The sequence below is a fragment of the Crinia signifera genome, chromosome 8, assembly GCF_055691185.1.
Source record: "Crinia signifera chromosome 8, ASM5569118v1, whole genome shotgun sequence".
NCBI classification, from domain to species: domain Eukaryota; kingdom Metazoa; phylum Chordata; class Amphibia; order Anura; family Myobatrachidae; genus Crinia; species Crinia signifera.
The window spans coordinates 62,512,102-62,529,208 of record NC_139224.1 but is presented as its reverse complement, the minus strand read 5'-3'; the positions used below and the strand labels follow the sequence as shown (position 1 = coordinate 62,529,208).

General features: G+C 39.5%; 1 protein-coding gene across 2 annotated transcripts in view; it reads right to left on the bottom strand.

Annotated features, from left to right (window-relative positions):
* The window catches only part of GSG1 (germ cell associated 1), a 41,736-nt gene extending 26,137 nt beyond the window's left edge, over positions 1–15,599 (bottom strand). The window contains exons 1-2 of one of the 2 annotated variants that reach the window (XM_083156577.1): positions 15,506–15,599; positions 8,722–9,034 (exon numbers count right to left, since the gene is read on the bottom strand). In XM_083156577.1, coding sequence (XP_083012703.1) covers positions 8,722–9,034; positions 15,506–15,562 — 370 coding nt within the window. In that variant the 5' untranslated portion in view covers positions 15,563–15,599. Of the gene's footprint in view, positions 1–8,721; positions 9,110–15,505 lie in introns of those variants that run through there. The other variant, XM_083156576.1, reaches the window with a different exon arrangement.
* Between the last annotated feature and the right edge of the window lie 1,508 nt (positions 15,600–17,107).

The window sequence follows — 17,107 nt, the reverse complement described above, 5'->3', positions numbered from 1 at the left end:
TCAATTCCTGCCCCAGCTCACTATGTATAAGGGACTACATACGGGGAGATGAGTGTTCTGAGCGATGCTAGATCACTCAGAATGCTCAGATCGCTCAGCACACAGTGCAGCACAGCGATTTACCACTGAGCGATCTGTCAGGGCCAGTGTTCTCCAGGAGAACACTGGCTCAGACACTGGCGATTATAGATTTATCCAGCCTGCTGGATATTAACCGATTGGGAGATAGCGACGAGCAGGGCAAAGCATCACTATCACTATGGCCCCTACATACACAGCAATGTAGGTGCATTTTCTAGTGAGATCGCTTAGAAAATGCCCGGGGATCGCTACATGTATAGGCGCCAATAGAATCATACTACATAAGCTCAGCTGTGTTTGTGAAATGGGTGGTGGATCAGAACAGTGTGGCATTTTATAGAAAGGGAAAGACAGAGATTGCCAACAATATGAAACATATATCATAGCTGCTACCAAAATGCCTCATTTCCTTTGACAGTCCCAGGATCTTTATGAGGTCTCTGAAATTAGACCTAATTTTGAGAATTATTGACCAAATGTACAATACAGTTCAATTCTACATGAAATATACAAACCTTACTATTAATTCATATTTGCTTCATCTTTATATGGTAATATAAACAGAATAAGGTAATTTTCATAGCAAGAAAACATGTTATACTCAAATTCAACAAACACATGGTGCTGGGATTTGTAGTGCTTCTTGGTTTGCCGACAACATATGAAGTAACTTGCTTAGTAGCACCAGCTTAGCAACAAAGTGTCCATGGAAATGATTGTAAATGCTGGCAGCTGCGATATACTGTATTAACAGTCATTTATGAAAACTGTGCTACGAAGATTTGTTGACCTTAGCAACCAGACAGTTATTGTTCTTTGTAAACTGTACAATGACAGCAAGAATTTGATTGGCTGCTATTGCTAACACCTCCTTTTCCAGCCAGTTCACTTGTATGGCCAACAGTATATATGGTAATTACTGTAGATTTTATAATCGTTCATCTAATTAACAAGTCAATTACTCAAAAGTTGGATTCCTCCTATTATAATTAAGATTTCGTCACCTAGTAAACTACATTTGATTTAAAAATTGGAGCATATTTTTATATAAATGGAAAATATTTATTTGATTTGTAGATAAGATAATAAAGGAGTTGATAAGTCTACAGCACAGGATATAAGCTAATAAATTAAAAATATATAGGACATGTCAAGACCAATTTAACATATAGGTTTTATTTATGCCTTGGGCTAAACCGCAAATGGAGTTATGGACATTCAAAATCTAATTTGAGAAACACTATAGGTTGCTAAGGAAACCTTCAGGAATGTTCCATATTCAGTTTGATACTGTTGCATGGATGTACAGTGGGGGTTATTCAGTATGGATCTCAAAAGCAAAATATTTCTCAAATGAACAAAATCACGTGCACTGCAAGTGGGGCAAATGCAAAAAAGGGGGTAGTGGAGCGCTAACAATTGTATGATTGGATCAATTAGGTATTACAATGACGTTTTTATTAAACATAAAATATAATTGATAAAATAGTAGGTGCATTTGTTAGCAGCAGCAAGTGTATAAGACAATAATGGGCATTTAACTCAATATTAATTAATCAAATAAAAGGACATAATGAGGTTAGATACTTATATATTGGAGAGCCCCCATTGGTTCTTTCTAGGTTCCTGATATTTAGTCAGATCTGGTTTTGTCCGTACTTGGTTAAGTGAAGATTGTGGGAGTCCATAGACCTTGCTGGATCACATGTAGCGCTGGAGGGTGTATGATGTCCTCAGAATAGTAGAGGTATCCTCTCAATTGGTGCGATTTTGTAATCCAATTTATGCAGGTGGTGGTGTCCCAATAATTGTATGCAATTTTCCAGACTAAATTTCAGGGCTGATACAGAAACAAGAACCAGCGCGGCAAAGGGGGTCCAATGTCCTCTGAGTCCAAAAACAGTTAAAAAACAGCAGTGCTTTCTGGGGCAAATGTAACATGTGCAGAGATTTGGGTGAGTTATTTTGTTTCTGTGCAGTATACACTGCAATTTAGATTTCAGTTTGAACACACTCCACCCAAATCTAAATCTCTCTGCATGTTACATTTTTCCCACCTGCAGTGCACATGGTTTTGCCCATTAGAGAAAGATTTTTGAATAACTCCCAGTGTTTGGAAATATGCTATCAATTTGCTAAATTAAAATATCTAAAATAACTTCCACATTGCAAAAATATATTTAACTTGTGCAGGGACATTTGAAAATATATTTAAGTACATACCAACTAAAATACAAATCAAAAAGCCCTGTACTCTTAATGCAATTTGCACAGGACACTTCATGGCCTATTTATTTATTATCAAATACGTTATGGCCCACAAAATTAGAATTTATTATTCCCAATACTTTTCTAAGCTATATATTATAGATCAGATGCAGGACACCGGTATAGGCCCTCATACATCAGCAAATAAAAAGCAGAATAGATTCTGAGATTTAAAGATTTCACAATCCACCAATTCATGCCCATACATTAAGGTGGCCATACATCTACAGATCGATTATTTTTCAGTGATTTGCAGATCATTTTCAGCAAATACAGATCTGCCAATCTCGAAAGGCCCATCAGTTTACTAGAAATGGTCATCAAAACTTCTGATTGTTACCACACACTAGCAATCTACAGCTCCAATTGATTTGTGAAATCCAACACGTTGGTCAATCTGATTTACCAATCATCATAACTTTTTTTGTGTAATCTACAATCTGTGAACTCCATACATTGCAGATTTATTCATACAATCATCTGCAAATCTCCAAATTGCCCCCAATGTATTGCTGATGTCAGGGCCGGCGCTACCACTAGGCAGCTTTAGGCAGCTGCCTAGGGCAGCGGCCACTGGAGGGCACCTCTTCAGCCCAACAATTAAGTCAAATATAATCGTGGCAGCAGCATTCTAAAAACCGTCCCTGGTCCCTGCTGCTGGCGATGGCTGCCTAGCGCTGCTACCGCTGGTCGTGAGACACTGGTCCCAGAAGATCCCGCCCGCCCCTCACCATTGGCGTCAGTGGGGAACAGTGGCAGCAGCGCTAAGCAGTCAGCGGCTGCAGCAGGGACTAGGGACGGGTCTCCCCACCAGCTGAGCTGCAGAAGGAACCGCTGCACGGGTCCTGACCCGTGCAGCGGTGAGTGGCACCAGCGAGGTGAGTGTCATGAGCGGCCTCCTATACCCCCGCCACCCCCCAGCCCCGGGAAATGACGCGGCGCAATCACCGGCACCCCCCAATGTACAGCGGCCGGGTGAGCATCACAGCATTCCCCCCCCAGCATCGCGGCGGCCTTCCGCCGCAATCACCAGCACCCCCCCACTCCTGTACAGCGCCCGGGGGGCGGGTGAGCACCGGAGCGTCCCACCCGCCTGGGGCGCTCCGGTGTCTCGCACCGGCACTGGCTGATGTAGATGGGCCTTATGCCATGGTGACAGCTAAATAATTGTGCATACCATAAGACATATTGGGGAAAATTACTAAGATGGGAGGGTCCTTATGTAGTACCCGGGCACCCACTAAGCACTTTGCGTAGTGTGATATTCTCCAGAGGAAGATCGCATCGCATTACCCGCTTTAGTGTTATAGGATGCGTGCGATGCAATCTTACTAAGTTATTTTTTCCCTGGTAGCGGGGGCGTGGCTACGGAGAGCAGGGAGTGAGACGTGTTGCATGAGTCTCTCCTGCTCCATGAGCTGTATTGATCTTGAGGAACGATGCTGCAGCGTAAAATTCCTCTTGGCCACATCACAAGGAGGAAACACAAATATAAGAGAACTATGTACACTAGATGCCATTTATGCATACAGGAAGCTGTGTTATATTTAAAATTAAAATAGATGACTTTATTATTTGACACACTATACTCACAAGAGACACATAATTTAAGTATATAATAGGTTGAATGAATCACAGAACGAGATATAAAATGTCTAAATTTAGCCACATTAAAAAAAAAAGGAAAAAAAAGAGGGAAGGGAAAAAAATAAAATAAAAATAAAATAAATATATATATAATATAACGTAAATACAGGTATATATAAGTAAATAAAACACCCCATACCCTTTGTCCTGTTTAATTAACTTGAATATCACTTTAGAGGTCTTTCACTATAAGATAAGTTAAAATAAATATATGTGGCCAGGAAATAGAACTCTGCAGCATCTAAACCCCCCAGACATATTTAATTGGAAAGAAACTGTATTGGATGGGTATAAACCTATAATCTGGGAAATAATGCATATGTTAACAATCTGTAATATAATATGTTTTTAATGAAAAATGAATAAATAAAGATTGAATTTAAAAAAAAAAAAAAAGTAATTTTTTTCCCTCATGAGGCCGTTTTACTGCACCGTCATCTTTATAGACATGTGTAGCTCCCTCTCACAGTACTGTACACTGGTAAGCTCCTGTGCGCAAAAGTACACAAACCGGACCAGGGCCAGGAATGGTAACCGGCACCCGGGGAACCAGTGGTCCGCTGGAACGCTGACCTTCTTCCCGCAACACTTCCTTTACAGAGAGCCTCATCGGATGGCCGTTCACGCAAGTCTGCGTAACGGGCAGCAATTGCTTTCTCTGAAAAAACAGCACAGCCTCCTCCTCTGATGTAGGCAGGGTGAACATGGACATATGCTCACCTGCCATGCCTGCGCTTTGCACACCGGTCACTGTAACACTGGGAGAACTCTGAGAAGCATCCATCATTGTCAGCTATTTTCCTCAGAGTGAGTGACCGGGAGCACGTACGCAAGTTCAGAAAGCATAGCTACGGTAACTGACAAACGTATATCAGTACTCTATGCATATAAACTACTGAGATCGCATGGCACTAAAACGGGACATGTGATGCGATTTCCTTCCGCAAGCGTATATTGGGCACCCATCTACTACATAAGTACTGATGGGAGTTCCATTTCACATGGGTTGTTGCTATGGGATACCAATCAGAATATATTTATGATTTATTTAGCACCCTCTAGAAGATAATAGATACTGTATGATCTGATTGGTTGACCATAGCAACATCCGATGTGAAATAGAACTCTCAGCTCACCCTGGGGTGCCTCAATTTGTTTTTTTGAAGATGAATGCAAATTAATTATGTCATCATTCTACTAGGCAAAACGAATGCTGGTAGCTGTCAATCATAAACTATGTGGACAAACAGAAGTAAAACATGTCCCTCCCCACATAATTAAACCTAAGGATGACATATTAACACAATCTACTTAATTGTATATATTTGTCAAAATTTCTCAATTAGAAACTTTTATCCTAGGAGTGCCATGAAAAAAATTCTGATACTCATACATACATCAGTGATGGATTGGGGCAATTTGACAATTCTGTGGTGATTGCCCTAAACCATTGCTGATGTACCTGTCCTTGTGTTTCCCTCCTATATCCCTATAGATTGTAAGCTTGCAGCAGGGCTCTCCTACCTCCAAGTCTGTCCGTTGTTACTCAGTTTGTTTTATCACTGTCTACTATTGTAAAGCGCAACAGAATCTGCTGCGCTATATAAGAAACTGTAAATAAATAAATAATAAATAAATGTACAGCATGGGCTTCCTCAATTGATGATTGTGATAAAAAGTGATCTCAATCCCCACTGCAGATTGACTAAAGGCTCCCATACATCAGCAATTGCTGAAAACAATTCACAACTGATGTGATTCAACCCACCATTTCAAAAATTCCCTAATCCACCAATATGCACCAATAGAAAAACAGATCTGCCAATCTTGATTAGAAGTGGTCAGCAAATCTGCTGATTGTTACCATACACTAGCAATCTGTAGCCCCATTTGATCTATGAAATGAAAAATTGTTGAAAACCTGATTTAACAATCCCCATCGATTTTTGAACCCCATTGCAGATTTATTTGCACAAATATCTTCAAAATGCCAAACTGCCCCCAATTGATTGTTTGTCAATTTACAATGGGTTGGACTTGCAATTGCTTATGTGTGGTGATAGGTCTTTTTGCAACAATTTTGTCAATGATACAATTATTCCACTACTATACAGATTACAACGTGGTAGTATATGGTTATTTTCAGATTTGAAGATCCAATGTGAAGCTCAAAAAAAAAATTGCAAATCTTTTGTAAATTGCTGTAGTGTAGTAAACTCGCGGTACACCAAACAAGTTTTTAAAAGTGCCAAGGCACACCATCAGACCTCCAAAAGGAACCCCCCCTCCCGCCGATGGAATCTCCTCTCTTAAGGTGCCCATACACTTGTCCGATTTGGAATGATTTTGTAAGATCCAGATGGATCCGGCCAAGAAATCGTCCCAAATTCCCCCGCCCCCACGCTGCCAGCTCCCCGTGTCTTTAGGACAAGTCGGACTAGTGTATGGGAGCCTTAACATGCAAGGGAGATGTGTACACTAAAACACATACCCTTGCATTCCGCCGCATGGGTGAAAAAAATTATTAGATGGTCGTTTACCATCAAATGATTTTTCACCCGTTCACTAATTAGTCAGTGTAGTTTATTATAGCCGCAGATCGCCCAGCGTGTTTATGGGTACGCCTATAAACGCTGGTCTTTCCCCTGCACACCTCCTCCCCTGACCATCGGGTATGGGGCAAAATCGTATTTAGTTTTATTTTTGCCATGCCTAAGGTTGTTATCTTATGATGTTACCAATCTCTAACTTCCATCACTCTGGAGCAGTGAAGGACATGGAATGTGAGAACTTGTGTAAAGCTCCCATCAATCAGCAGTAATTTGGGGCAATTTTGAGATTTGCAAATGTGTCTTTCTATGTCAGTTCAACCAGGTGTGTCCACCATCCTTCTGAGATTTTTACATACATTTTTTAGTTTAGAGAGGATCTCAGAGAAACTATTTATGCCGAATATTTTGACTATCTGACAATTAGTTTATTCGGTACTTATATGTTAGTTGGGTGCCCACTAAGCTATTTGCTTAGTTTTACGCGTCCACTCGCCACGCTTCGGGTTCGGTGGCTCGCCACACTATATAAAATCAACTCCATGCCGACATGGATAGTGGGGGTATGAGCGTACTAACTATAGTGAGTGCCCAACTAACATAAGTACCGTTTATTCAATATTGATAAAAAAAAAAAAAATTATTAACTGACTAACTGTTGCATTTTTACACAGTGAATAGAAATATCTTGGGTGTTTTTTAAGGAATCACCACGAAATTTAGCCCCTAAGGTACCTTTTCCTCCTGGTTCAAAAAATTCAAACCAAATTACTTTATCTGACTTATATTTCGCATTAAAGCAAAAATGCACGCTTTTCTAACACAATTAAAAAGGCTAGGTTAAATCAACATTAAATATACAAGTTTTTTCAAAGTGCTTAACAAAAGTATACATTGCTACCAACAAAATATCAGCATGGTACTCTGTTTTATATTGGAGGGAAAAAATTACTCCGACAGGAGCTACTCCATCTTTACTCTCTTAACTTTAAAAAAAATCATAAAAATCAGACGGCTGGTGGAGATTTCTTATTTGTGTGGGGCTGATCTGATATGAAATGACCTAGTTGATTGTATGAATTACAATGTATGTGGTTCACAAATAACAGAAACCAGTAAGTGACTTTGCTTAGTAAATTAGGTTGTTTCACAGATCAATTAAGGGGGGTTTTCAATCCCGGGTCATGACTATCGGTATCTCCCGACATTCGTGACCCTGTCCCATTTTCATCCCGCTCGCCTGTTTATTGGCAGGCAGGATTCAATGTTCTGCTTGCCAACTGGCAAAAAGGGGGAGTGTCTGCGTAAACAGCCATGGATTGTCAAGATACTGCTGTGATCTCAACAATTCATGGATGTTCTCGGAAAAATGTGCCGACATCTTTTAAAGTGGGGTCCGTTCTGCCGAGATGCCTCTTCAATACTGTCGGGAAAGATAGCATTGAATAAGCGCCTGCCGTTGTTTCCCCTGTTGGAAATAGCGGTGGGGATTGAAAACCCCCTAAGGTTATAGTTTGTAATCAGAAGATTTACAGACCATTTCTAATAAACGGATGGGCCTTTTTTAGACTGTCAGATCTGTATTTGCTGAAAATGAACTGCAAATCACTGAAAAAATATCTGCAATGTACTGTATGGGTACAGATTGGTGGGCCGGGGAATCTTTAAAAATGGAAAACAAATCTCAGAATCTGCAAATTGTTTTTTTTTTGTGATTGCTGAAGTATGGGGGAATTAAGTTTATGTAGACTAGTAGACGTAGAATGCCCACACATATAAAAATGAAACTCCAATAAAACCAGATTTTTAAACATGTCAATTGGCGATCCCTATTAATTTTTGATTGGGATTGCCAAAAGGGGGAGCACACACATTGAAGATGAATTGTGACAATCATCTCCAGAACGGAGGATTGTCACAATTAATTGCTGATGTATGGGGCCCATCACACTCATGGACATGGCAAATAAATCAGAAATGTAGCTTTCATTCTATGGTTTGCAAATAGGATTACATCTTACAATTATGTAGAAGCAACATGGTGTTCTATTGCCATTGCAGTCATGACACATTTTGATATTGTGACCCAAAAGATGAATTTTATGCCACTCTCCCCCAACCGGAAAATTAAATGCAAACATATTTATGCTCACAACAAATCTAGTTGCATTCTTACCTGCCCCCAAGATGTTCTCCTCACAAGAATACCAGATCCCAGTGTGGAAATAACGGAAAGCAAATCGGTCATCTCCAGTCTCCCAACTGTAATGGACGACATTTTGCCCAGAGGCATTGATGCTTTCCATGGCCATGGGGACCACTATGCACTTGGTGGCTTTACCATTGCCACACAGTGGCTTAGGGACCTTCTGGGTGCCTTCACACCAGTAGCTGCTAAGAAGGGCAGTGGTGGAGAGAGCCAGGGATAACAAATTGAAGCTCACTGCCAGAATAGCGCGTCGCCAGTGGACAACCTCTTTGAGCTCCATCTACATAAGGAAAACAGTATGGTCACTATTAAATACAGACCACAGTAATCAATAATTATATTATCTAGGACATTCACCCCAGGATGCTTTGCATTAGTTTTGCTATGTGGCCATGCTGAAACTGATGCAAGGCATGCTGGGATGTGTAGTTCATCAACATCAGGAGGGCCGGTGTTGCCCAGCCCTGCCATAGAACCACAATCTTCCTTTGCGTGGGTTTGAATTGTATTTCCCGCCAAGTTAAATGCATGATACAATCAAATGGAGTCCTGACTTGAGTGGACCATAGGGAAAAGATACAGTACATGAACACCATTCAAGCCCTACAAATAAGATGATTGTTGTTCTATGGCAGGGGTGCTTAAACCAGTACTCGAGTTCTACCAACAGTCCACATTTTCCAGATCACCTATCTGGTGCACAGCTGTAGTCATTACTAACTGTCACTTTTTTCAAATACGCTGCATTCGTTCCTACTATAACATGAACTGTTGGAAGATCGTGAGGGCAAGTTTGGCCACCCCTGTTCTATGGAATACAGACTGACTAGCACAAGGCAAGTCACAGTATGGTTTTAGCACTTTGATTTACATTGACTAACTTATATTTTAGACAATTGTATTTTGCTGTGTTTGAAGTGTGGTGAAACACGCCATTCGATTTATGCACGGATTGCATGTTATAGGACTGGATTGGTGGATCTGTCCTTTCCTCGTTTCTGTAGAAGAGATTGCGCTGGAAAGAGAGGTTATTTCAGGCCAGGAGGAGGGGAGGGAAGGTGTGCTAATAAATTAATCTTCAGTTATCTAAATTTCTTCATAATTTTTGTATATGATCTTCACATGGTTTAGGTTTCTGAGGTTTTGAAGCCCGGAGCTATGTACAGTAGTATAAATTTTTTTGTTTTATGTTTAGTATAATTTATAATATTCAAAGTTACTTTATTTCCTTATGAATAATATGGACTTGATTTTTATTGTAACAGACATTGATGCAATAAAAACAAAACAAAAAAAATCAACATTGCAATAGTCAGCGGTTAAGGTCCCCATACACGCTGCGATAAGCAGTGTGCAATGCGACATGATGCAATGCATGCTCCCGCGGGTTTCGCATCGCACAGTACTATACTGTAAGTATGTGCTGCACATACTTTTCTACTGCCCGCGGATCGCATCGCACGCAAATCGCATGCAAAACGCACGTGTGCGATCCGATGTGATGCGATCGGCCCGATAAGCAGCATGCAATGCAATGCGTTATCGCAACGTGTATGGGCACCTATACTTGTAAATGACTGCTTTATGCAATGTGTTATTTTAGGATGCTACGATCTCTCTGCAGTTCATTAATAAGTATGCAGATAAGAAATCATCTTTGCAAATTAAAACATTTTCCCCATGAATCACATTATTACCTGACGTATGTTCAGTACCTACTGCTTGACTTGCATTTTTACATGTGTGTCTATGAATGTTGCCAAGAAGCTATTTATATAAGGCAATTAACATTGTAGGTGTTAATTAACGGTTATTATATAATCCTCAGATACCGGATAATAAAGTTTAACATACCGTATGTCAGAAAGCACTGTCTGAGATGCTTGGTGAAATTCAATAGGATGAGAGATTCAGAAAGTGAGAGATTTGGTAACAAATCTACATTTTTTTTTAAAGCGGCAATCATTTACACCTCAAAATCAAACTAGCTTTGAAGTGTAAATGATTGCCACTTTAAAAAAAAAATGGAAATATCTTACCAAATCGCTCTTTCTGAATCTCTCATCCTATTAAATTTCACCCGTTATGTTCCAATGCACATTTCAGTGTATTAGTTTGAATTATGGACATACAGTATTGATCTGGCATGATAGTATTTCATTAAAATGTTAATTACATTACAGTAGGGAATTTAACCCCTACACCCACTTTTTTCCTTTTATTGGTGCATTTGATTATCATGCACATAGGGCACAGAGCTTATCCACGCAAAATATAGGTGATTTTATTGTAGAATTAAATATAAAACACTATAAAATCCAGCATATCATTCAAGCAGGAAAAAAACATTCATCTGCATATATCTCATATTGTGCCAATATTAGCCAATGTCCCAAGATCCATGTCCAATCAGAAGGTTACCATAGTTCACATATATGCTTCTTACTAATTCTAGAAAGTCTGCAATACATAACATGACTTATTTTTAGTAAATAATTAAGCATGGTTATATTTTCTTGTAGTTTGGATTTAGAACAGACTTTTTTAAAATTATTATTACTCTTTATTTATATGGCAATACAAGGGATCTGCAGCGCCCAATTACAGAGTACATAAATGAAAGGTAGTGGGGGAAATTTACTAAGGTGGGAGTTCTATTTCACATGGGATGTTGCTATGGGAACCAATCAGAATCTACTTCTTATTTATTTAGTGCCTGCTAGAAGATAATAGATAGAATCTGATTGGTCTCCCATAGAAACATCCCATGTGAAATAGAACTCCCATCTTAGTAAATTTCCCCCAGTGAATATTATGGAGGACAATTACAGGGTTAGGGTACATAGGGTACATATACATAGCTGCATGCTGAATTTGGTGCCATCAAAAATGGTTTAAGTAAAAGGAGGAAAAGCACATGATGAACGAGGGCCTGCTTGTGAGAGGCGGACAAACAGGGGTGACGCAGATGGGGTAGACCGACAGTAGCATGGAACAGAGGGTTAGGGGGAGATTTGGCTGGGTTTGGTACTATCCATGTGGATATAGAGTGAGAATAATGTAGTGCATTTGATGGGGGAGAGGATCCGGTCTGCAGCACTGAGTATAGAATGGAGTGGAGAGAAGCATTTGTCAGGGATGCCAGATAGGAGGAGATAACAGTAGTCCATAGTTTTTTTTTTACAGATTATCTTTGTTTAGAACAAAGTATCAATCGGCATGTGACTCAAAACATCATGTAAAAAGGGTCTGAATATGAATTGCTTTCCCACCAGACAAAGATGCACTTAGTGCATCTTTGCTGTAGAGAAGTTGATCATGCAGGGAGATTGTTCTGGGCTCCAGCCCAGAACAATCTCCCTGCATGATCAACTTCTCTACAGCACAGCCTAATGGTTTGTAAGTGTGGACATAGTAAAATGGGGAAGACCAGAGGCATGGTTTAGGTGGGTGATATCAGGAACATGTCCCTTTTATTAACAATATGTAATATGCCTGTGAGGTGCAGGCTGATCCGGAATGTCTGAGAGTCTGCCTGTATTTGTAAAGCGGCCCTTACAAGCAAAAAACAATAAAACGCATTGGTTGGAAGAGGAGCTCTCGCTAGATGCATGCAGAACTGGTCAGCCAACTTTGCTACTACTTTCAGTTGCATACTGATCTGATGGCCTACAATAAAAACTCAGGCCGGCCAATGGCTAAACCCAAATTGTTTACAATAACTTGCAGCATGAGAGTTATTTTGTCCTGCTGTGAAAGCATCATTAGGAGTCAATTAAGGAAGAGTAAGAGGACAATTCATTTAGATGTACAGTAGTGATTTACAGTGGGTGAACAAGCGTGGTAGCCTCAGGCTATAGCGCCTTGGGCTATTCAATTAGAGCCCTTTTTTTGTGCTCGGTAAATTAGCCTGCAGTAAATTACCATGGCTAACTGAATTCCTCCTAACTTTTTTTTAGTGCACTAAAAATGTGTCAACTTTAAATAAATTTAATTATTGTGATAAATGTCATATATAAGTTCTTATATTCCACAGTAAACAACCCAACCACTATACCAATGTGTCCCTTCCTTTAGAATTTTATAACCAAAGTGAAAAATACAAATGAAAAAAAATGTCACTCTTAAATGTTTTTTATTAGGTTGAGGGCTAACCCTTAACTACTAGGACTGTATACACCATTTGGTGTTTTTTCAGATGAAATTAGACAAATAGTGCCATATTATTCTATTTAAATGCACATCTGTTCACATCTCATCTCCCAGAGAAATATTAAGTTACTAGGGTTAAAGAATAATTATATAAATGTATACCTGGTTATTGAAGACAGGTCTGGACAATATTGATACTGCTAAAAGAAATCTGTTTGGCGGTGTAAGTAGATTGTCATTAATACCAGCACTGGCCACCTTATTCCAGATTTTCCTATTTTCAGGATATAGTAACTTATGGGGCCTACACATGGGGAGATGTGTGCTGAGCGATCTGACGGATGCTAGATTGTTCAGCAAGATCGCTAGCACACAGCAATATGTGCTGTCAGCGCCAGTGTTCTTTGGTGAGAGAACACTGGCAATGATTATTAAGAACAAGCGCGCTGTTTCTTAATCATTCGGCGACAGTGTGGCCCCTGCACATGTAGTGATGTGGGACATTTTCTAAGCAATCTACAGCAATTACATCAGATAGCTTAGAAAATGCCCCTAAATCGCTACATGTGTAGGTCCCATTACAAATGCCTGTTGCAACAGGAACTGAGATAAGAACTTCTTATTTAGAACATGGACATAAAAACAAAATTACACTGCAGTTGAGGAAAACCAAAAAGCTGGACATTTGATAAATCTTTACTGGGGTCACACTAAATTTGACCTTTACAGAAACATTATATTGGGCTTATTTATCCTTTGTAAATGTCTGGCTTGTCTAGTCCAGTTATACATTGTTTATCTTTAGTACATTTGCAATATGGCTGCCTGAATGTCCAATGGTGACAGTCCTCGAATGTTTCTGTGAGAACACAACTTATGCTGTGTTCTCATTGCCGCCCATGCAAAAGCCCAAGTTTTTCTTGCCGGATTTTTGGCGGGGCACAGAGCTTCTCAGCTCAACAGACCCCCTTCATACTGCACCTCAGACATGGGATTTTCTTGTGTCTGCCCCTTTCACACTGCTTTCCATGGTCTGCCTTCCAATAAGTGTGCGGAATTCGATTGGGTGTTGGGAAATTTGTACAAATTGCTGTGATTGGCTGTTTAAAAACCAGCTTTTATTGGCTGGCTGTCACATATCACATGATTACATGCCTCAATGAACTTGCTTTTTTGCATTTTGTGAGAAAAACCCGGGTCTGTGCTGTTCACACTGCCATACACCCATGTATTACCCTGGAAAAACCCTGCAAAAAAAAAAAACGTGCCTATTTCACAGGGCGTAACACCCGGGAATTTCACAAAGACCCTTTCACACTGAGACAGGACACGGGAAATTACTGCTTGCCCTGGCAAATACCCGGGTTTTTGTGGCAGTGAGAACGGGGTATTACTGCATTTGTTGAAAAATCTAAATACCCAGACACATAACATTTTGATTAACGTTTGTATACAACAGGTGCATTCTGAATGACAAAAGAAGCGAAAGAGTTCAGATATTTATACTAGCCGCTTTGCTGTGTCTGTTGAATATTTGCAAAATGCAATTAGTGTAAAGAGAACCTGTCAAATTGTCCTACACTACATTTAAGTGTACTTATTACTTAGTGCCTTGTGTGCGTGCAGGGTTGAAGCTGAATGATTCAAGCATTTAAAAGAGGGAGTGCCTCTGTACTGAAAAGGGATCCAACCTGTATATGCGTTTACATGTATTTATACTTATTTTAACCAACCCAATAGAAATGTATTGCTTGGACTTTGAAACAATTAGGTGTTTGCTGATTGGTGGCTATCTATGATCGTCAATCTGTTGGCATATTTGGGAGAAAACAGCATGTTAAAAATTCCTGACATGCCAATCAGGAATAGCTAGCATCAGTAAATCAAGGATTCCCAATTTACTGGATTTTCCTATGTGTCCCAATGTTGCCAGAATGGGAATTAGGGCAGTTCAAAAATTGATGTATGGGCCCCATTGCATGAAAAATTTATTAAAATACAAAAGCCAATAGTAGCCAGTTACCATGTTTGCTTGGTTAGACCAATGGGATTGCTTGGAATGGATTATGGTCATTACAACTATGGGAACGAAACAAAGAAGGTTATCAGGATCCCATTTACATAAAACTATGTGCGATACTTTAGGCAAATGATTATAGGACATATTTTACTTCCACCCACAAACAATACATATAGGCCCTTATTCAGGTCTGATTGCAGTACAAATTTGTTCTCAAAATGGGCAAAACCATGTGCACTGCAGGTGGGGCAGATGTAACAGTGCAGAGAGAGAGTTACATTTGGGTGGGATGTGTTAAAACTGAAATCTAAATTGTAGTGTAAAAATAATGCAGCCAGTATTTACCCTGCACAGAAACAAAATAACTCATACAAATCTAACTCTCTCTGCACATGTTACATCTGCCCCACCTGCAGTGCACATGGGTTGCCTATTTTGAGAACAATTTGTAATGCAATCAGATTTGAATAAGAGCCATAGAACAGTCACATACACGCATTGAGAACATTTTCTGTATTGATATGGTGCACTACGACAGGCACAGGATATAGCAGCAAATTTAGTAAGAAAGCCACTTACCGATGTCGTTTTTTGCAAGAATCTAGCAGATGTAGCGACTTCCGAAGATAGGTGCATGACAAACAGAGGTACCAGGACATACAAAATATGAATATATTGTAGTATTGTGGACCAAGGAAACAGGACGATGTGCACAACGTCTTGAAATCAACTAGCTGATTCTAATGTGCCCATCTAATCCCAAAGCCAACAGACCAACCGGACTCATTGCTGTGAGATCATGAACATCTGCTGCAGAGTAATGGAGGTTCCTAATCCATAGTGCAATCAGGTCCAGCTGTTCCCATCTAAACCCCTTTCATTCATTCTGAGCACTGATCATGTACATACTGCTAACTGAACTACTCACATATTATTGTAATAACAGTTTGGTGGAGTAAGATGGTCTCTGGAAATTAAACAGCATCAGCTTTTGCGTATGTAGATCAAAAACAAGATTATGTTGGTAGAAAAAGTTAAGGATGAGGTAGAAACACTCGGGATATTATTTAGCCTTTGCCCAATAAGGGAGCACGTCACACTATTTAAGATTGCTGGAGATTAATTAATACAATAATATCACGGGAAAATCTAATCTACAGTGAGTCTGGAGTTGTTACATACTTTGTTTTTAATTAATGTATTGAGTTTGTTCTTTACTTCTACTATAAATGAGTTGTAATTTAGTCAGAACAAAATAAATGTTTCAGTTCATTTTATTGTTTGTCAATGTCATTCCTGTTCCATAGATTAAATAGCAAAGGTCTGGGGTGTTATTGGCATGCAGTCATTTTGTTCACAATCACAAAGTCAACACTATAATGTCAAATTGTTCTGAATGTTGAAATGCTCAAACATTTCGCAAGTCTACTTTATAAACAGATCAGTGGTAGGGTTCCGCTGCAGTTGGCTTACAAAGTAGCGTCAACATGCTTAATTCATTTCAAAACTCCATTTGAAACCCTGTCAAAATTCGCAATGTTGGCTATCAGACCAGATCGACATTCTTGTGTCAATGTGGCGAACCTCGATGTTTTGAAAGACGATTTCGTATACCACACTCCTCTTACTAGGTTATGCCCAAAACACCCCTATTATAAATCACCCATTACCTTACATTAAAAACATTAGTAACTTTTTTCAGTCTTCTTGGATAATTATTTGCGTTAATAAATGATATATATAAAAAACGTTTAATAAAAGAACATTAGATCATGACCATGTAGGTATAGGATAGTAAAGAACCTGAAACGCATTTACCTATATTGAGGTAGTGCCAACATAGTGTCACGTTTTCGGTAGCACCGGCTGGAGTGAAACGGAGGCTAGGTGCTTTGATATATGGTTTTTGCATAGGCGACAGAAGGGAGGACGGCAATTGGATAAAAGAAAAACCAGTTTTAATAAAGATACGATGATACAGAAGATGAGGAATGGCACAAGGATAATACTGTAGATAATGAGTAAACAAAGTCAATGATATGCAATACTTATTGTAGAGCTTGCAGGTGATTGGGATGAAGAGATGACTTGACTTGAAGGTTTGAAGAAATAAATGAAAACTTGAAGAATTGGATTATTGGATTGCCGGATTGGATGACTGAATGAAAGATTGGATGGTTG